The 21846-nt window shown below is 35.2% G+C and overlaps 1 protein-coding gene across 1 annotated transcript in view; it reads right to left on the bottom strand.

The window, feature by feature from the left end:
• Window positions 1–956: 956 nt before the first annotated feature.
• The window catches only part of LOC145693901 (lysosomal alpha-mannosidase-like), an 87853-nt gene continuing 66963 nt past the window's right edge, over window positions 957–21846 (bottom strand). Inside the window, exons 14-17 of the mRNA XM_081770070.1 lie at window positions 19629–19902; window positions 14895–15131; window positions 7725–7874; window positions 957–1279 (exon numbers count right to left, since the gene is read on the bottom strand). Of these exons, the coding sequence (XP_081626196.1) occupies window positions 1073–1279; window positions 7725–7874; window positions 14895–15131; window positions 19629–19902 (868 nt within the window). The 3' untranslated portion in view covers window positions 957–1072. The remainder of the gene's footprint in view (window positions 1280–7724; window positions 7875–14894; window positions 15132–19628; window positions 19903–21846) is intronic.

Raw genomic sequence — 21846 nt, forward strand, 5'->3', positions numbered from 1 at the left:
GGCGAAGGTTAAGGAAAATGAATGCTTCCCCCAAAGCTATTAAAGAAAAAAGAAATGAAATCTTTGAGTTTTACGTCCCACGGTTTTGTCGGTTAGGGTAAAGGAGATGGTGATGATGAGAAATGAATGATACGGTGGAATGAAGAAAGTGGCAGGAAACGGCAGGACCCCGAGGAAACCCACGCACACGGTGTTTGTCCACCACAAAGTTCACTTGGCACGAGCTGGGATCCAAAAAGGTACCCCAAGCATGAGAGGTGAACGCTCTACCACTGAGCCACCGCGGCCCTAGAAAATAGAGAAATAAAGGACAATATAGTAGCATTTCTGGGATAATAATCACGATACCACCTCCAAATTCTCATCTTCTGTGTTTGTAATTGCTTGTACTACTATCACACCTTTGACAGATACGCAGAAGGTTGCAATTTTAAATTAAATGAAATGCAATTTTTAGTTTAACGTCGAATTATTGTGCACCGAGGCTAAGGGAGATGATGATGATAATTTTGAAATGGCCTAATAAAGAAAGAGGAAGGAAACTGGAGAACCCCGAGAAAACACACGCACAAAGTGTTTGTTCACTACTAAATTAGCTTGGCGCGAAATGGAATTGAACCAGGGACCCAACGTGTCAGGGATGAGCGCTCTACCATTGAGTGTCTTCTTAGGATTAGGTTTAAGTGTAGCTGTATAATACTATACAAAACTCCCTCACATACAGCACAAATAGATGGCCCTTTGTCCAGAAAATAATAGTCCTCAGTTGCGCTGCAATATAATTTTCTGGTCTGATATCACTGTGATAATTACACTAGTATCAGTTCTACACTTATTGTTATTATTTCATCATTCCAGTCTTAATTATGTTGTGAAAGTTTTAATATAATTCTTATTTGACACATGTGTACGAAACGGAAGAGCATAATGGGAAATGCAAATGAATAGTTCATAGGTTTACTTTAAAAAAATAAAGTTTATTTCAAATGTTCATAAACTTTTAATGACAAATATGTGTATTCTATTCCAAACCAAAATAATCAGCATAAGATATTGTTATTGCTAAATTTATTTATTGAATGTCAAGAATAAAGGTTCTAATCTGCATTGGTTGCAGAGTAATTTGAAGGGTATCGTCCATTGCTTTGTCGACCTTTGGTGTTGCTTTATTCTGTTCACTGGAGACTTGCCATACCAGACGATTCTTCTCTGACAACAGTTGATTTGCTGACAACGTTGTTTCTGTTGCTGAAGTGATGGTGAAGGACGTGAACAAAGACTAGAAGAAAAAATATATAATACAATTAGGTATTTTTGAAAGCAGAAATAAAAAGTTTTCTGTGTATTAACATTTTCGTCTTAACTTAGAACAAGCTAGATGGAAGAAAAACAGCAGCAGGATATTTTTGTAAAGTTTTGATTTTTCGTTGAATTGTTTTTCAGATATTTCATATCTCGTGAGATAATAGGAAATGATCATTTGCAGGAAAACTAACGGGAACAGGACGCTCCCCTCAAGACTATTAAGTAAAAATAGAGCAATAACGAGAAAATATCATAAGTAGTAATACCATAGTATTATTTTTGGGATAAAAATCACATCACAGAAAATATTTACCTTGTGTGTTTGTAATTCCTTGTACTACCACCATACCTTTGAAAGGTATATGTGAGGATGTAACTTTCATTGTGGACGGACAATACTGTACAAAGCTTCCTCAGTCTTAGATAGCTCTTTGGTCAAAAAAAGTTTAATTTTAATTCAGTGCGCTAAATTTTATCACATCTTTCAATTTTCAATAAGAGAGGAAGGAGTGTTACCTATGCTGCAGATATTATTAAGCACAGTACCTTACTAATATTTGTCATAAAAGTTTCAGAAATACAAGTGTTTTGTATGAAGTTACTAGACGAGTTACTTTATTAGAGACGCTAGTATTTAAAACCTTCTTTTGCTTTTATCCCCCCACAACTTGTAAGCAGTTCATTCATTCTTGATGTGAATGAGGTTGACGATTTTTCGATCAAAATATTGAAGACAATTAATTTTAAACATATAAGATATACTCGTAAATAAGATTGTTTATTATGTTTTGAAGTTGTTAAAATTAAAAATAGAGAGTCCCTGTTCGGGCGCCAAATTTGTAAAAGTTAAAAGTAGAGAGTTTCTGTTCGGAGCGCCAAATTTATAAAAATTAAAAAAGAGTGGGGTGTGGGGTTTGTGTTCTGTGTATCACAATTGCTATCATGTGCAACACCGTTTAAGTCTCTGTTCTTCGAACTAAAATAGTTCATGACTCGATGAGGACTGATTTCACGGTTTGAAAATCCTATCTCCCCGGGGTATCCCAGGGTTTTAGGGAAATTAGATCCCCTAAACCGAGAGAGCAATCGAAAATTTATTTTATTTGCATCTGTATCCGTGTATTCACATGCTGCAATGCTGAAAAAGAATTTTTACTCTAATTTCTGGTTTGTAGGGACGAACTAGACTGATTTTCACTTTCCATGAAAATTGGAGAATACTACTATACTACTACTACTATTACTACTACTACTACTACTACTACTACTACTACTACTACTACTACTACTACTACTATTACTACTACTACTACTACTACTACTACTACTACTAATAATAATAATAATAATAATAATAATAATAATAATAATGTTGTAAGAAATAAACTTATATCTTGAATTTAAAATTTTGATTGAAAGTCATGAAAATCAGTTCAATTCAGTCCATGGTAGATAGAATTGGAAAATTGCCTACATTGCCCTATTAGTTTAGCTTAACAAACCCTTGAAAACCAATGTTATTCTTGACGTGAGGGATACAACTTGCTCAAAAAAATCACGAATTTAGGTTAACAATATAACAAAAACTTTAATGAGTAAAGATAAAAAAGTTTTAAAAAATCAAGCAAGACGAAAATTAACACTGAACATGTAATTTATGATAACAAAGATGAGAAGTAAGGCATAAGGCCTTAGCACCAAAATTAAATTAAGTAAGTTACATTTCTGTTTTCTTTCTTGACCTATAGGTTGAATGAATTATTATAATAAACACATAAACAAACTAATGAAACCGATATCCATAACCAGTCCTAGGTGAAATTTATGATGGTTTATCCTTACATAGTGAGCTCTCATGATTATGTACAATACAAAACTGGTTAATTTACAACCTTACATTTGAAAATATTTATTCACGGGATATTAGATGATAAGCATATGGATAACGTTTATCAGCTGATACTTAATATTGAATTTACATTCCATTTCCAAAAATATTTAATTTAAGAATGGCATAGTTTTATGGAATGTGAATTTAAATATATACGATTTAGTTGAGTGAGATTTTAAAAAATAGTAAGTGAAATAATCTAGAATACGTGGATAAGGTGAAATAAGTTGAAATAAGTTGAAATGAGTCATGACTTCGATTTGAGATTTAGTGAGAAATTTTTGAAAGAAAAATGGAATGACCTAAGGAAACTAAGTAAGCCTATGCCTGGCTTCTAATACAATGATACATTCAATGCGTCTTTGCTTAGCCTAGTTTATTGTTACTAGCCAATACGTATTCTTTATGACAGAATATAATATCTGTTCCATTTTATTGACGGATTCCGTATCTCTAACACAAAAATGACTGATCGTGAGATTATTTGCGTTTTTTTCTAATCACTAATTAATCTTCGAACTCTCTACGTCAAATACTTTTATTGAGACATTACTGCAGATTATTCATTAAACTCCTATTAGCATATTGATTGCAATAAATTCATTAAGTTACCAACTCCTATGTGAATAACTTTACAAACATAGTGATTTTTATACAATTTAAACAATACACTGAATGCACTTCTAGAAAATATATCAAGTTTTGTTTTTAATTATCTTACATCCAAAGAGTGCCTGTCAATAGCGTAGATGACGCACTTTCACTTCATGTAAATTTAAATATTCTAATTTAAATACTTAGATTGCCTTCTTTTATCGAAAATTGCACAATTCGAGCCACTAAAAGTCTACATGTTATTTTGTTTACATTTAGTTTATCTTTCTTTCCCACAACTATGACTAATAGAAAACTGACTAATAGAACCATAACTGACTAATAGAAAAATTATAGGAATTAATATCTCTTTAATGAGAACGATGCGGTCACTAATATCACATAATATATAAGTAAAATTGCCAGTGTCTCTATAGTTCATTGTAAGCCGACTTTAAGGTAAAAATTTTAATCTTTGATAGCTAAAGTTCGAAATAGAGTACCTGTTCTCAATGCGATGAAATTAAGTTTTTGAAATCTCAACTATTTCCGGCTTTTAATTTCTGTACAGAGAACGTCTTGCATCTTTATTTAATGATGAGAATCGCCCTTTCAACACCAATAAATAATTTAGGTGGGTCCTACCTTTCGTTGTCGCCACTGCGCTGACCACACATACACAGGGGTCCTCACGTTTCTTGTTTCTTGCCTGCGCGACGAATGTTCTGCATCCTAGGTTCTCTCATCGGACTTTTCCTGTGCTCCTTCCTAATCTGCTAGGGGCGACGCACTTTGGTCTGTCCATCTCCATCAAAGTAGGGCTTCCGTCGATCCATCTCTTCCACAATGCACTTTTCTGCACTAGCACTTTCAATTATCACACTGCACCATTACTCTTTCTATCGTGAGTGTAGTGTTGCACGGACTAATTATATTAAGTGTTTTTAAGAAGTGTTCATGGTAATGCAAACTAATCGCGTATTCTTAAGGCTAGTCTAAGTGCTTTCTGGAAATGCGTAAACAACGTTCACGTTTATTTTCCCGACTCGTTACTAATCTTAGCTAAACAAGTCCGTTAACGCTTGTTGTCTGGAATTTTTTGTAAATATATGTATATGCGTGAAAATGTATCACTCACACAAAAGGTATGTAAATATTTTTTTAATGTATTTCGGAGTTTTAAACTTTTTTATTTAAAGAAAATCTATGTATAAATGTCTATACTTTAGTGCTGTGGAAGATCATCTACTGGCTTGTTTTCTAACTCATTATGTCTCTTAATAAACTAGTGGTACGTTTTGGAGTGCAGTGTGTGTGTGAAACCTTTGGGTGTGCTTGAATGTTTTTGACGTACTGGTTTCCGGTCTTCAACTTACTACAACTGACTTGGAATTTTGAATTCTCAACTCGTCGACCTTTTAGGACATGCCTTTATCTGCGTTTTTGATTTCCTCCCTTTCTCTCATTCGTCAAATTATTTTGCGTCCTCAATTCTATTTTATTCGTACCCGCCCATTTACTGTGCTTGAGCTTGGTTTTTCCCAAAGTACGTGATTTCTTTAAATTTCACAAGTTGTATCTAAAATTTTTATGGAAGTTCATCTGGAGACTTCTTGTCTGGTTCGTGCACTTGGACCAACTTACAAACCTGTGCCAAAATTTTATCTAAGTTCTACGTGGAGACGTCCTGACGGAAATGTGAGTTTAACAAATTCATAGAGATTATTTTGCACTACGATTCTATTCAGTTTGAGCAGACTTTACTATTTTTCTCCTCTATCACAGAAAGATGTTAAAAGCTCTTGTGTTTCTTTGCTTGGGTTCATAAACCACCCTCTGTATATGTGGTCTCGTGTAGCTTCAGACGTTCAATGATTATTGTTTAAGAGACAAAAGAAGGGTAGGTTAAATGTCCTTGCCGCAATGACAGGTATACAGAATAAAAATCATCTTACATTTGGATAGGGAAAAAAATAAAGAATGCTGTTTCAGTTCCCTTTGCTTTTTTCTACACATACAATTTAAAATAACATTCGCTACAGTTGTTTTACTCATATGCATAATTTAATTAAAATAATTTATTGAAAATTAAGTAAAAATGAATATGAGGCAACTGTCACAAAGTCTTAGGGTTATAAGAAAGACATGGTAAAATGCAGGAAATGTTTGATAACAAACCGCCTTCCCTATTATAGATCTAACAGTGGCAGGTCTTTAAGTAAAATCACATTGGTAATAATTTCAATTTTATCGCTATAAGCTTAAGGGAAGAAACTTAAAAGAATTGAAATGTTAGGTAAGCTTACTTCCTTTAGCTTGTAGTAATAAAATTTGAATTTTTACCAGTGTGATTTCCCTCAAAGAACCGCCATTGAGATCTATAGCTTGAATTACACATGAAGGATAGATCTTAAACTATAGAAAGTTCTACCTACAGTCCTTCTACTGTTTTACATGTACTGAGGAGAACAGAATTTCATTTGTTATTATATTTAGAAGCTATTATTCAAAGGGTTAATTAATTAGCTAAATTTCATATTCTTTCCATTGTACAGAAGTTCTAACCATCTCCTCCTCCTCCTTCTCCTCCTCCTACTACTAATAACAATAATATAGCCTTATAGGTTTTCATACTTTTATTATCGGCTCATTCCATAAGTAATATTGCTTTCCGAAGATCGCTGCAATGATGCCGTCTGACGAGGGTATAGTGAAGTAGACGGTACGTTCATAACTGTTTAGGGCACTTGATTATACAGCAGTGTAAGGGAGGAAAATGGTCAACTCCACGTTTTGAAATTGTATATTGATCATGGCAATATAAGACTACATACCGCATGTCTTGCTGTATTTTCACCAGGGACATTCAGCCAGTGCAGCGGCACGAAATATCAATGCCGTATATAATGAAGGTGCTGTGAATGTGGGGAAGTGTTAGAGGTGGTTCCAGAGGTTTCCGTCTGAGGACACCAACCTCACCGATAATCCACGAGGAGGGAGACATATGCAACTGGACAAAGATGTCCTGCGGACAGCGGTGAAGGAAAATCCAATGCAAACTGTTGAAGAACTTATGAGCGAACTTCATATCACCCATTCGATTGTTTATCGTCATCTGTAAGACGTTACAGATACGTGTCAAAACTCGGTAAATGGGTACCCAATGCGTTAACGCTTCAATAGAAGCAGTACCGATTGAATATCTGCAGTTCTCTGCTCACTCGTCACAGGTGTGAGCACTTCTGGACAGATTGATGACAGGATAAAAAGTTGGACCCCTTTGCAGGAACTCTTCGATAACAGGACATCTACTCGTACAAGGTAATGTTGAAGTTTGGTGGGATATTCGTGGGATAATCCATTTTGAGATCTTGCCATGTAACCAGACAATCAATGCAATGTCTCTGTCAGCAGCTTGAACGCCTACGGACTGCATTGTTGAAGAAATGTCCTGCTCTGGTTCATTACAAGTGTGTAGTCATCCACAATACACATGCCAAGAAAGATCTGTGCTAAGACTGAAGAATGTGTCTAGGAGAACATTTTCGGCGTTTTCACCATATTTTGCATCAACAGACTATTATCTCTTTCGTAGCCTGCAAAATCATCCTTCCTGGAAAATACTGCAAGATGAGAATGACATGCGAGGAACAATGACTCAGTTTTTTGCCTCCAAAACCGTTACTTTTTTCAGCAGGGAATTCAATAACTGGTTGATACGGTGCAGAGTGTTGTGGAGTCCGATGGAGATTATTTTCCTGAATAGTCGTAATGTTCCAATGAAGTTATTCTTTTCCTGCCGGTGCAAGAGTATGAATTATTAGGTAATAACCTGATACATATCAGCTAGTAATTATTGTGATCTTTATATGAGTCAATGAAATGAAGTCCATAGATATTGTTATTATCATTTAGAATATAAATAGTCTCTTACCTGAAGATCAACTGTTACTGGCTGTGATAGTTCCGGATCATCATCTTGCTCCAACAAATGCTCTAGTCGAAGCAAGAGACGGCCTCCACTCCAAGGTTCCAGCGTTAAAAGGTGAACGTTGTCAGGCAAAGAAGCCGTCAAACCTGCAAACTGTATTAAGTTTGATTAGTTCCAGTTTCAACATGTAGTGGACTAGGAGCAGCACCTAATCTGAAGTGTATGTGTGGCGAAATAATAAGCTTCTCTTCTTCAATATTGTTGGGAGTAACCGAGGGTCAATTTAGAGCGAGCAAGGACTGGGGAACTGAAATTTTAATGTGAATTCTTACTATAAATTTATGAATACTAGAGATAACCGCGAGACGAGACCATCCAGAGGAGAGTCAAGTCGAGAAGTACCTTTTAAATTTGAGGCAATCGGCCCGGGCTCAAATCCTGTTGGGAGCTCATGTAATTCAGATTCCACGTTAATCAATAGATCCACGTCTCATATAGCCTCGCTGCTGAATGGGACGTTAAACTCGAATCAATGCAAACCAATAAGGCAAACGAGAAATTTCACAAGCCTCGTGGGTAATACCAGTTCACAGTGTTTTAGGATTACATGATGCATAGTATAAATCTTTAAATTAAAAAAAAATGATTATACGAACACAATGAAGAGCATTTATCAATGTTTAAACATATACAAGTCATTACACAATTCACTCTAATAATAAATATGGTTCACATGTTATTATATCACACCCTTCGTGAACCACTCATGACGCAGAAATATTCTAACTTGTAGATGAAATTAAGAAAAAAATAGGAAATAAATGTATAAAACGAGACGAACAAAGCCTTCCTAGAATCGAGACAAGGTTCTACAAAAATTACAAGACGAGACGATAATGCCTTACTGTTTGTCTCGTGGCCCTAATGAATACAGATATGATAATCAGGAGTTTAGTTCAAACATTAGTTTTAAAGAGGCACCAGAAAAAATTCGTATCGTGATTCACGTATTCGTTACTCGGAACTGGTTGGTCAATTCTTTTTTTTCGTTAATATAAAATAATTATCTATAGTAATGACAATAATGATTGTGTGATATTCAGATTTGACTATCAATAAAAATATCGAAACTTGATCGATATATCAAAAAATTATCGAATATCGAAATAGCAAAATATATAAAAATATCAAAAACAAAACATCAACAATTGAAATATCGGATAGCAAAGTGTCACAATATCAAAAAATATCGAATAGAGAAATTTAAACAAAATATTGATGTATATCTTGATCAGTTTTAATATTTGAAAAATATCGATCGATATATCGAAATATTGCACTTTTTAATGACAATCGATTTCTTGTTAGCCTACTGTTTTGATCTTATTGATAAATGATTATGTATACCGCGTGTTACGGGTCATTGTGCATCACTATTACTACTACAATTATTATTATTAATAATAAAGTTCGGTAAAGATAATAACGAAAGTCACGTGAAACTTATATTTAGGAATTATCTATGCTGGTAGTTGACTCAGTCAGTACCTTCTCATAGCCGAAGTTTTAACGTCACCAGTAGCCCCTATATTAGATTTAACTCAAAATCTTATATTTGAGGTTAAACTGATGCCAATCAACATCACTATTATAGGCTTTATATACCTTTTTATAGTCCAAATATGTTAAGTATATACCCTTTCATACCCCAAGTATATTAGTATATCTCAGCAATATACAACGTGTCTCAAAAGTCCCCTGACATAGGGTAGCTGTTATTATCAGAGTTACAAGGAAACGTACGAAGGGAAAACATCTCCAAATGTGATGTTTTGAATCTAAAGTGAAGTACTTTTTTAAATCGGACGAGCCGTTTGGGCTGTACACTCTTTATGCGCCTAATGTTAAATGAAAATGCAAAGTTGTCATTTGCCTGGACCAACAACATAAGTGAATGAAGTTACTTTCTTTTGCACTGACATGTCAATGGCCAGCCCCCATTTCAAACAGTAACTTCATTCACTTATGTTGTGGGTCCAGGTAAATGGCAACACTGCATTTTTATTTAACATTGGGTGCATAAAAAATGTCCAGCCGAAACGACTCGTCCGATTTAAAAAAAAATCCTTCACTTTAGATTGCAAACACCATATTTTGGAGATGGTTCTTCTTACACTTTGTTGTAACTTTGATAATAACAGAGTTACCCTATGTCAGGAGATTTTTGAGACACCTCACAAAAGTTCATCTTTCAACCTACAAAATTCTAACGTCACTACATATTTCAATGCGTGAGATATGGATAGCAACGGTTAAATTTATTTTTACCCATGAAGATGTTAACGTATTGACTCCATTATCGAATTAGGTCGAGATAATCGTTCTAACTGTCTAATGCAAACAACAATAATAATTTGTTTTCATTTAAGAGTTATAGGGTAGAGTAACGGATACTCTAACATTACAATCTTATAAAGCCTACGTTTGTTTTTATCTTGGCACACTTGCCGCCTAAAGGATAAATCTGTCTGCAACGTGTTCTTGCCACGCCATGGTTAAGTTGTGAGTTACAATACGCTAGAAAACAGCAAAACGCCACACCACTCACAAATCAGGTAACACACTTGTTCATGTGTGGCAACTAACCACTTCAAATACCCGCCAAATAGCAATAATCTCATTTGATGAACTGGCTGACAACTAACGTCACCTACACGACAAAACCAATAAGGCGTCTATTGAATTAACACGTTCACGTGAGTGCTAGCAGAAAACCTTTAAAAGCCAACCAAGTGCACCGGCGGGAAGTTTGCAAAGATAAAACAAACGTATTCTCTATATGGTTTACTTCGCATAACTTTCATTTACATGAACATTAGTCCCATACCTAATTAGTTGCATGTTTTTGTCAATTATGACTTCTTTTAATGTGTTCATGGTGGATCTGATCACAACTCTCATTGCAAAATACAACAAGTTATGTTTAACAGCTAGTTCTACTTGTACAATCTAAATTGCACGACATGTTACTTTATGTGAAGAATGTATAAAATACGGTACGCATAGTGGTGTACCCAGCAAGTATTTCTTGGAGACGCTCAAAGCATTTTCAGAGGGATTTACATACTAAAAACGAACCGAAAGTCCTGCTTCAGGATGTTGAAGCATTAACTCACTATGCATAGACTACATATACAGTATATTACACATTATTATTATTATTATTATTATTATTATTATTATTATTATTATTATTATTATTATTATTATTATTATTATTTGCAGTTGAGGCATGGGTTTTGACACTGAGTAAAATTAGAATCACAGGTTGTAAGAAATGTGCCAATAAACTATTCATAGGAAAAAAAAGGAATTAGGAAGCTCATTGGTTTGACTTTACCTCAAGATATCAGATAGACTATGTTATGATTCAGGACAGCTATCGGAATAGCTTGAAGAACGAGAAGACCCTTTCCGGGGGTTGACATTTTCTGTGATCATAACCTTATGCTGGCCGAAGGGGATATTCGGTTCAACTCAAAAATGTAGACAGAAGAAAAGTAGGCAACAATATGTTGAACACTGAAAAGTTGAAAAACGATTAAGAAATCTTTTCGTTGAGAAATTCGAAGAAAAACACTCAAATGAAGGAAGGATAGGTTTGGGTAGTAACAGATGGTGGGAGCATATTAAACTTTGCATACAGCAGGTTGCAGAAGAAGTAGGTTATCGCGATCACAAATAGGCCAAGAAACCACGGGTTACAGAACAGATGTTGGAAAAAAGTGAGGGAAAGGAAGACGTCGAAGCAGATTGATACCGAAGAGGGCAGAAAGATGTACAGGAAATTAAACGAGTTGCGAAAGGGAAACAGACAGAGGAAGAGAAGGGCTTTACAAAAGAAAATGCGAGAACATAGAAGAATTAGAAAGCGTTGAAAAATATGAGAAAATGTACAAGGAAGTGAAATTTATGGAACTTCAAAGTAAACAAGGGAATATTACGATGGCAGTAGAAAATAATAATAGAAAAGAAGTCAGCAAGAGAAGTGAAGTCTTAGGAAAATGGAAGGAATATGTTGGGAACTTATATGAAAGTAGGAATAGACCATATGGCTTAGATGTTGAAGTAGAAAATGATTAGGAAGGTAAACTGATTAGCTAGATATTAGGATGAAATTTGATATATGCTCCAATTAAAAATAATTGGTCATAATTTTTCGTTTTTCCAAAATTTCGCTCTTAAGTAGGAAAAAAGGGGAATTTTTATCTACAATGTCTATTCTTTTTTGTGAAACTGGCAAATGTGAGTATTCATTCAAGTTAGAGGAGTAGAATTCGGTATTTAAACTCCTAATTAAAAATAAGAGAATACGTATTTCGACAACTCAGCTTCTAATGGGGAAAGGGAACAATTTCTATATTCAAATTTCACATTCTTTACGCAGAAAATTTTTATGTGAATATTCGTTTAAGTTCCAGGTAAGAAGTCTCGTAGCCCTACATAAACTTATAATTGGGACATTTCATGTCAAATCAACAAGTCATCAGACTTGACCATCTCAGATTTTTGTAAAAATTGGTGTACAGCTTTATTACAGTGGGAGATGAAAAAATCCCAAATATTACCTCTCCCCCCTGAAAGTGTCTCCATACAGGGTGTCCAAAAATGTCAAAAATTGCATTTTTTCAGTTACAATGATTATTAAAAATTGTCATAAAATGGTTAATATGTGCACTAGAGACGTAGCACAAACACCATTGGAAAGCTTAAAGATTGCTCTACAAGTTGTACTATATTGAAAAAACCTGTAAAATAAAAAATAATACTTCAAAAATTCAAATTAAGATTTGAATTTCGTATAAAAATGTCCCTCTGAATTTGTAAAAGATTGTCCAGATTGTAGTCTCATATGTGTACTAAAACACCACAAAGTTGCATTTTGAGCACTCAATTGGATCCGATTCAAAATCCAACATAAACCAAGCATTGCACGATATTGACCATGTGAATATCTGGGTTGAGATCGATAACCATTTGCCTGGATCTATTTACCTCCAGCATCAAAGGAATTTATATTCAATTTCATTTGTTTCTTGATGTATTCATTTGAATTTACCCAATTATCCACCTTTCGAGTTATTTAGAGAGGTATTACGTTTCCAAACAGTACTTAATACAGATTATTATTTTTGTTAGTCGGTATGGATGTTTCTAAATTTATATTGGCTACATTGATACATGCTATTTTCATTCTTTTGTTTCAGGATTGCTGTCACAGACATGTGGAAGTGCATAATTGAAATAGGAAAAAGTATTTATTGACTAATTGTTTGTGCTGAAAGTGTGTGAAGTGATTGTGAGCAGTGTCACTGTGTTTCATAACACATTTGATACAAATATTGTGAAAGGGAGGAAAATATATCCCTCTCTTTCATAATATGTTCTGTAATAGCAATCCTGAAACAAAGGAATGAAAATAACATGTAGCCAACATAAATTTAGAAACATCCATACTGACTAACAAGAATAATGACCTGTATTAAGTACTGTTTGGAAACGTAATACCTCTCTAAATAACTCAAAAGGTGGATAATTGGGTAAATGCAAATGAATACATCAAGAAACAAATGAAATTGAATATAAATTCCTTTGATGCTGGAGGTAAATAGCTCCAGGCAAATGGTTATCGATCTCAACCCATATATTCGCATGGTCAATATCGTGCAATGCTTGGTTATGTTGAATTTTGAATCGGATCCCATTGAGTGCCCAAAATGCAACTTTGTGGTGTTTTAGTATACACATATGAGACTACAATCTGGACAATTTTGAACAAATGCAGAGGGACATTTCTACACGAAATTCAAATCTTAATTTGAATTTTTGAAGTGTTATTTTTTATTTTACAGGTTTCTTAGTATAGTACAACTTGTAGAACAAGCTTTAAGCTTTCTAATGGTGTTTGTTCTACATCTCTAGTGCACATATTAACCGTTTTATGACAATTTTTAATAATTACTGTAACTGAAAAATGCCGGTTTTTTTGGCATTTTTGAACACCCTGTATGGGGACACTTTCAGGAGGAGAGAGGTAATATTTGGGCTTTTTTTATCTCCCACTGTAATAAAGCTGTGCACCAACTTTTACAAAAATCTAAGATCGTCAGGTCAGATTTTGCCATTTCATTGATTGATTTCACATGGAATGCCCCAATTGCAATTAATCGATAACGAATTTCAGTGTTTTCAAAACTTTGAATCCTAAACTGAACAATTTTTAGTATTAAAATTTTCGATTCTTTAATCAGGAATTGCTTAATGTGAGTATTCACTTAAGTTGGAAGCGTGAAGTTTGATACATAAAATAATTAAATAAAAAAATGAGTAAGTTGCAGCAGTTTTGACAATTTAACTTCTAAAAGAGAAAAGAGGAACAATTTTTACATATTTAAATTTCCGGATTTACGGTATATTCATGTAAACTTGATTCTTCCCATGTGAAGAACGGGCACTTCTATTTGTTCTTTTATAAGCATTCGTCACTTGCTTCAGTAAACATGTTTAAATAAAAACCTAACAGTCGAACTGCGTTTGGGGGGGGGGGCTATTTAACTTTTGATCATTAATAATTTCCTTTATCTCTTTATTATTATTGCCATTCTTTAAAAAAAAAAGTGGACTTTGTGTGTGCTACTGAGGGAGTGCCTATGAGTCGTTCTGTACAAGTTTTTTTCTCGCGTTCTCCCGTTCCACAGATTCTTTGTTGCAAATGAAATGAAATGAAATCTTTTAAGTTTTTCGTCCCACGGTTATGCCGGTTAGGCTAAAGGAGACGGTGATGATGAGAGATGAGTGAAATGGTAGAATGAAGAAAGTGGGAGGAAACGGGAGAACCCCGAGAAAACCCACGAGCACGGTGTTTGTCCACCACAAAGTTCACACGGCGCGAGCTGGGATCGAACCAGGGAACCCAAGCACCGGAGGTGAACTTTCTACCACTGAGCCACCGCGCCCCGCATTCTTTGTTACATATCGTGATAAATTTATACCAGTTATCATGTCAAAATATAACATTGCTGTATACTGGACATTGTTTTGAACTTACAATCTTCCTATAATTATATATACACATGCTACTTAAAAGATATAATCAATAACCTATTAACTTACTTCCGTTGGATACTTCTGCGTCCATTCGTCAAACGAAAGATCAGTTGGAGTAAAGAACGTCCATGGTTGTAAAGATTTTGACTGTGAAAGAAGCCTCTCTTGTGCAGTAAGCGATGGAGAAGAAGAACTATCCGAAGAACCAACAAGCAAATACAGTTTTCCTCTGACAACGATGCCTGTGCCGTATTGGGTCTCGTTCAAATTGAAAGCATCGTTATTAACGAATCTCCGTTGCAACTAAAATAAAAATAAATAAATAAAAATAAGTTAGACTTCTGCAATTTCTTTTTTAAATATTGTACTATAATATTTAAATGTATTTATTTTATAATCTTATTTTCAAATTAACTTGATTTGATAATTATGTTCAACATATTTACATATTTGAAATTATCTTGTCAACCTTGAGAGTAGTATATACAGGGGTGTAGCCAGCAGGTTTGTGTAGGGGGGGCCCGTCGTTTTTGAGGGGGGGCCAACTACAATGTACAAAGCCAAAACAATGTATTTCTGCTAGTCTGCAAAACTAAAAACACTATTTTAGCTTCTTCTTCTTCTTCTTCTTCTTCTTATTATTATTATTATTATTATTATTATTATTATTATTATTATTATCCAGAAATTATATTCAAGATAGTTTTTATTATGCTTAATCCAAAACTACTGCCCGGGACCAAACTCTATACTTTTGTGCATAACTATAACGGTAACCAAGAAAGTTCTGTTTCTTTTCGTGGAGGTCTGTGTTCAATTGGACCTCACATCGTGAGTTGAATGCGAGTGGAGATAAGGCGAAAGTCAGTTGTTGTTGTCGGTATATCCAACATACTACCTGGTTGTGGCAATTCAGACATACCGTGAACTTGCATAAAGACAGAGGGAACATGGGACTTCCACAGAGCGTCATAGGAGCATGTATGCTGAACGAGTTCAAATGGAGGTCAAACGCCGCTGTAGCGGGACAGAAGATATGCCAGGCCTTTGGTGAGGGTGTCGTGATGACGCAGACATTGCAGCGATGGTTTAACAAGTTTAAGGACGATGACGAAACACCCGAAAACACCACGTGCCAGAAGACCAACAAATGTACCAAGAGGAACTGGGACTACAATTCAGTGTGTGGAGAAACCATTCGGCAGCACATCCATCAACTTGTGAAGCACTACAAGTTGGGTCGATGGGTCTCATATTTTGACTCCGGGTCAGAAGGCAACGCGGCAGTCGCCTGTGTTTATTTACTGTTTCGGAGCCATTTCTGGACAGGGCGTTAACATGTGATAAAAAGTGTGTCCTATACGAAGCTCCACGGCGTCGTCATCATTGGTTAGTATCCCATGAACCGATTTCAAAACAACCGACACCAGCACTACCAGAAGAAGGTCCTTCTGTGTGTTTGGTGCACCGTACATCGGGAACTGCTACCAGCTGGTCAGAGTATCAATGCAACTGTGTAATGTCAGCAGTTGAGCTGTGCTCAACAAAAACTCAAAACTCTGGAGCCATCACTTCTGAATTGCAAATGTGTCCTCGTTTACGGGACAACGCTAAGTCCCACGTGGCTAGGATGACTCAGGACACCATTTTTCGCCTTGGATGGGAAACAATATTGCAACCACTACATTCCCAGCGTATTGCACCGTCCGATTATCATCTGTTCCATTCTTTGGACAATCACATTAGAGGACGCCATTTCAAATCCCTAGTAAAAGTCCAAAATGCACCTGATACTTTCTTCGTTTCACGGCCCACCACGTTCTACTGCGATGGATTCCATGGCCTTCCAGAACGTTTTCAGAAGGTCGTCGATGCTGATGGGGACTATTTTTCATCTTCCAGGTTAGGTGACATATAGATGTTCGAAGGCGGTGGGTGAAAAAGCAACAACACGTTTTTTGGTTACCTTTATATTTAAATTTAAGACCTTGTATACAGAACCTATCTACACAAGATTGATTTTCTTTGAAATTTCACTTAATTTCTTTACGGTTTCCTGACAAATATACTCATTTATTATTCGTGACTAAAAAAACACAATTATTTTATTACACTGACGAGGAAACGGTCTTAAGTGTAAGCAACCGATTTGGCTGGGGTCCGGATATGTGTTACGGGAGACCAAAGTAGGAGACACGTATTTTGGCGTTTGAGCCCATACGCAGAAATTTCCGAAATTCGGGACCCCAAAGTGGCCCTACATGCTATAACTAGGAAGCGAATGACGTTACTTGTACACAACCAATTTGGCTGTGGTCCAGATATGTGTTGCGGAAGACCAAAGTAGGAGACACGTATTTTGGCGTTTGGGCCCATACGTGAAATTTCCGAAATACAGGGCCCCAAAGTGGCCCTACATGCTATAACTAGGAAGCGAATGACGTTACTTGTACACAACCGATTTGGCTGGGGTCTGGATGTGTGTTACGGGAGACCAAGGTAGGAGACACGTAATTTGGCGTTTGGGCACATACGCAGAAATTTCCGAAATACGGGGCCCCAAAGTGGCCCTACATGCCATAACTAGGAAGCGAATGACGTTACTGGTACAGAATGTTGGCTTGGGTTGGAATATGTTATAATATATCCAAAAGTATGAGACTTGTGTTTGTTGTTAGGTCCCACAAAAAGAAATGCCGAATGTACAGGGTCCGATATTGCTAGATTTTCAATAAGGCCATGAAGTTGGCGTATATGGTACCCATGCAATTCTGAACAGATGTTCAGCTGGCACGAGCCGTCGAGGGGGATCTGCTGACCACGAGGGTGTCATCGGAGCGAAAGAATGTTTGCGTTTTTCGCTCATATTTCTAACTTCATGGCCTTATTGAAAATCTAGCAATATCGGACCCTGTACATTCGACATTCCTTTTTGTGGGACCTAACAACAAACACAAGTCCCATACTTTTGGATATATTATAACATATTCCAACCCAAGCCAACATTCTGTACCAGTAACGTCATTCGCTTCCTAGTTATGACATGTAGGGCCACTTTGGGGCCCCGTATTTCGGAAATTTCTGCGTATGGGCCCAAACGCCAAAATACGTGTCTCCTACTTTTGTCTCCCGTAACACACATCCCGACCCCAGCCAAATCGGTTGTTTACATTTAAGACCGTTTCCTCGTGAGTAGAAATAAAAGAGAGAGCGAATGAAACCCAAATTGAATAAAAGCATTGTTTCTCACCAAATTTTCCATAGTCTATGTCTTTTAAAACACTTGTTAAAGCATATAAAAATACACTGTACTTACAAATCAGTTTAGTACTTTGTTTTATGGCTGTATTTGTAGTACCTTGTTAAAACGTGTGTCTTTAAACTGTCAAATATAAATCGCAGTAAATTGTGTAATCTGCTGTCACAAAAAGTATCCTATTTTTCGATCGGTATAAGGAAGAAATACTATACTATTTTTCGATCGGTATGGAAAAACAATATTTCTCCATACTATTTTACCATAAATTATTAATTGTCAATAAACTTTGTTACTTTTAAATGAATGAAGCGAGATAATTTTATGATGTTTTAAAAGTTGGTCATTTGGGGGGGCCCGGCCCCTTGGCTACACCCCTGAGTATATATATACTGGACATTGTTATATATATATATGTGTGTGTGTGTGTGCGTGTGTGTGTATGTGTATCCTTATGAGGAATTTAAGAGAATTATATTGATAGTCTATGTGGAGAAAGTTCCAGCCAAACTTCAAGCTCAAAGGAGTTTAAAGAAAGATCTCAAAATTAATAATTAGAAATGTCAATAATATTCTTAACACATAGTAATAAAGAGGAAATAGACTATTGGTATCATGTACAAACTCAAGCAAGTCAGAGATGGGTAGTGTCGAACCGCATCCCATCATTTATGTATATAGAGTTTATTATTTTATTTGTATACCTTCTCTTTGCAAGTAAGATCTTTCCCTTGGAAGATGAAAGCTTACGACGAAGTTCAAATAATGTACGTCTACTTGTATATCCTCTCCTCAGCGTGAATATGAAATATCGCAACGCAGACTACGAACAAGCTCAATCTTCTTTGATCATTGCAAAGTCCTATATTCATTTCACAGTGTAACTCTATTCTTCATTGTATGTTTGTTACAAACGTGAGAGAGTGGAGTTTGTATTGGAAATTTTAACCAGACTAATTTAATACAAACTTGAAATATTTAAGATCAATATATTCCTGGAATGTGATAAAATATCGCAAAAAAGTGTACTCCAGTATATTGTAAGGAAATATCTTACAGGCGTGGGAACACTAAATAGATTATAAATTTTGAAGGATAGCAGTATACTTTGTTATAGACTTACATAGCTCTCTGCTACATCACTTCGATGTAACTGTCACGCACGAAGCAGTACATATAATATTTCTACAAATTAATTTTAGTTAAACATTTGATGAAATCTTAAACCGTCTTTTCAGAAACATTTCACGTTTTTTTTTTTAAATTGTGTATTAAACAAATAAAAAAATAATTTAAACTTTCAGATAAGTTTAACTAAGAATTTTTATGTTTCACTTTTATTAATACCGAACATTATATTTTCATCTATAATCAGATTTGAAGTATGTTTGGATGAGAAATTTTGATCCTATCGCATTTAGCACATGATATTTCATTTCATATATGATAGATAAAACTTCATCTTATAGCGTTATACAGCATAATTGTAAAGCTACGAAGAACTTTTATATGTAAAACAAAATAGAATATATTTTATTATATACCATAAGTTCTATTTGGCCATCTTTCAGACTAGAGCCTCCTTGCGCTCTATCATTTAACACAGCCAATTCCTGTCCTCCATCTTCCTTTATTACGATTCGTGATGTCACTGGATAGTAATTTCCAGATACATTTTGAGTTACTTCCAGGTCCCAAGATGGCCTGTAGTTTCTCTTTCTCTGTTCCATTTCTCGTCCATTTGTATCTGTATAGAAGATTCCTTCCGTGTTTATATCCGTTTCGAAACGTGTAATCACTTCTTTGCCCAATTCATCTCTGTGAGAAGAAAGTTTAATGTGAGTAAGAGTTATTACTATTATTATTATTATTATTATTATTATTATTATTAAACTGTCACAATATATTAAACGATACTAAACTCATACTTATGTATACTACTCGAACAATTCACGTCATCAAGTATCAAAGGGAAAGTGTTTCATAGAACATAACATATGAAGGAATACAGCTAAGCTAGAACCTATTATGAATCATGAGTGAATAGTACACACAACGACCAGAACCTAATTCTCAAAACTATCAGTCTCTTAACCCCTTGCACTGAAATCACGAGTCTAGCTCTCATGGCCTCCTGGTGCCAAATCACACAATGACGAGCTACACTCGTCATAAAATTTAAACTATTGTAGCATCACGTAGGGTTACTAGATTGCTGTTTTGAAACTTATATAATGATAAACCATCTATAACACACTTTTATAACTTATACTTCAATTATCAGAATTCAGAAAATAAATCGTAGTGGAATAAAGCGTAGTATATTTATTTACTAGAAGTCGTGAAATGTCTTGAATTAAAATCACTAAAATAACAATATGTGATTTCTAAGTATTAATGCTGATACCTGTAATTTATCATGATTTTATAGTATATACAATTGTAAAATATTTAATTTCACGAAAGTTTACATGGTCGGAGAGAAAAGAACAATTTTAAATATTATTAAGAAGAGGAAGTGAAACTGGATGGGACATTAGTTAAGAAGGAACTGTATCATGAGGGATGTGCTAGAGGGTATAGTGACAGAAAAGAGAGGGAGGGGATAAAGGAAGCTATACTTGATGGACGATATCAAAACAGAAAAACCGTACGTGAAAACGAAGAGGTTAGCGGAAGGCCATGGATCATGGAAACTTTTCAGTTGCAGCAATTGACCTGCCAAGAATGGCAGAATACCTATCATGATTGTAATATGCTATTACAGTTAAGGTAGTATAAATTTTTGGGGGATCCAGTGCTTTTGAACGTCCTGTGTATTGTTAATTTTTTACCACATAATTTTCGGTCTATGTATTAAATCTTTTTGTTTCTTGTCCGAATAAAAATTAACTCAGGAGCTTCAGAATAACTAGAAAAAAATATATTTCGGGGAATAATTTCTTTATTTATATATTATTTCATCGTAAATTTCTGTATATGGGCACCTCAAATGTATGATTATTGAAATTATACATTTTTATTGCAATATAAATCATAGATCAGTAATTGGGCAGAATTTTCTGAATTCCTCCACCAATCCAATAATTGGTAAAATAATTTAGAACCCCTTCGTCCCTCTGAGATGCCCATATCCTGCTAAAATCCAGTTTAATCGAGTTTTTCCATTTTTTATTCGTATTGTATTATCCGCGGCAAAAATTCCTTTGCTCTGATTTGAGAACTATTTTCCACCTCAGTATTCTGGCGCGATTTACTTCGTCTTTTGTCGGAAAGCATTCATTGGAGGAACATCATACGTCGCAGCGATGCAGGAAATTTGTTAAAAAGGACAAGATTTCTGTGAAATAACCAGGTAAAATTAGTTTCAGTTAAGGAATAGACAGTGTGGAAGCTTTCGGGAGTCTCAATTTATTAGAATTTTATACGAAAACAGTCAGAAAATTTAAAATATGGAATTTCAAGTCAGGGACGCCATGTTTGCTGATATGAATAGCTGTGGACAGATTCATCAGTGTGGATTTTGATTTCCGGCTGTGTGATCCTGCAAACTAAGATTTGGTGCTTCGAAAACGTTTAGGATATCCTCTCCGCCCCTAAAATTTGCGTTAGGTTACGATAGACCTGTCCACATAGCCTATAGTTTTGTGTGTAGTCTGTTATTTTTTAACATGGCGGTATATGATTTAGTGTTGGTTAGGTTCAATACTAAAATGTCAGTGTAAGCGTTTGTAGGAACCCCCATTTACCCCTAAATTGATC

This window comes from Thermobia domestica, chromosome 1 (assembly GCF_964235325.1).
Source record: "Thermobia domestica chromosome 1, izTheDome1.hap1.1, whole genome shotgun sequence".
Lineage (NCBI taxonomy): Eukaryota > Metazoa > Arthropoda > Insecta > Zygentoma > Lepismatidae > Thermobia > Thermobia domestica.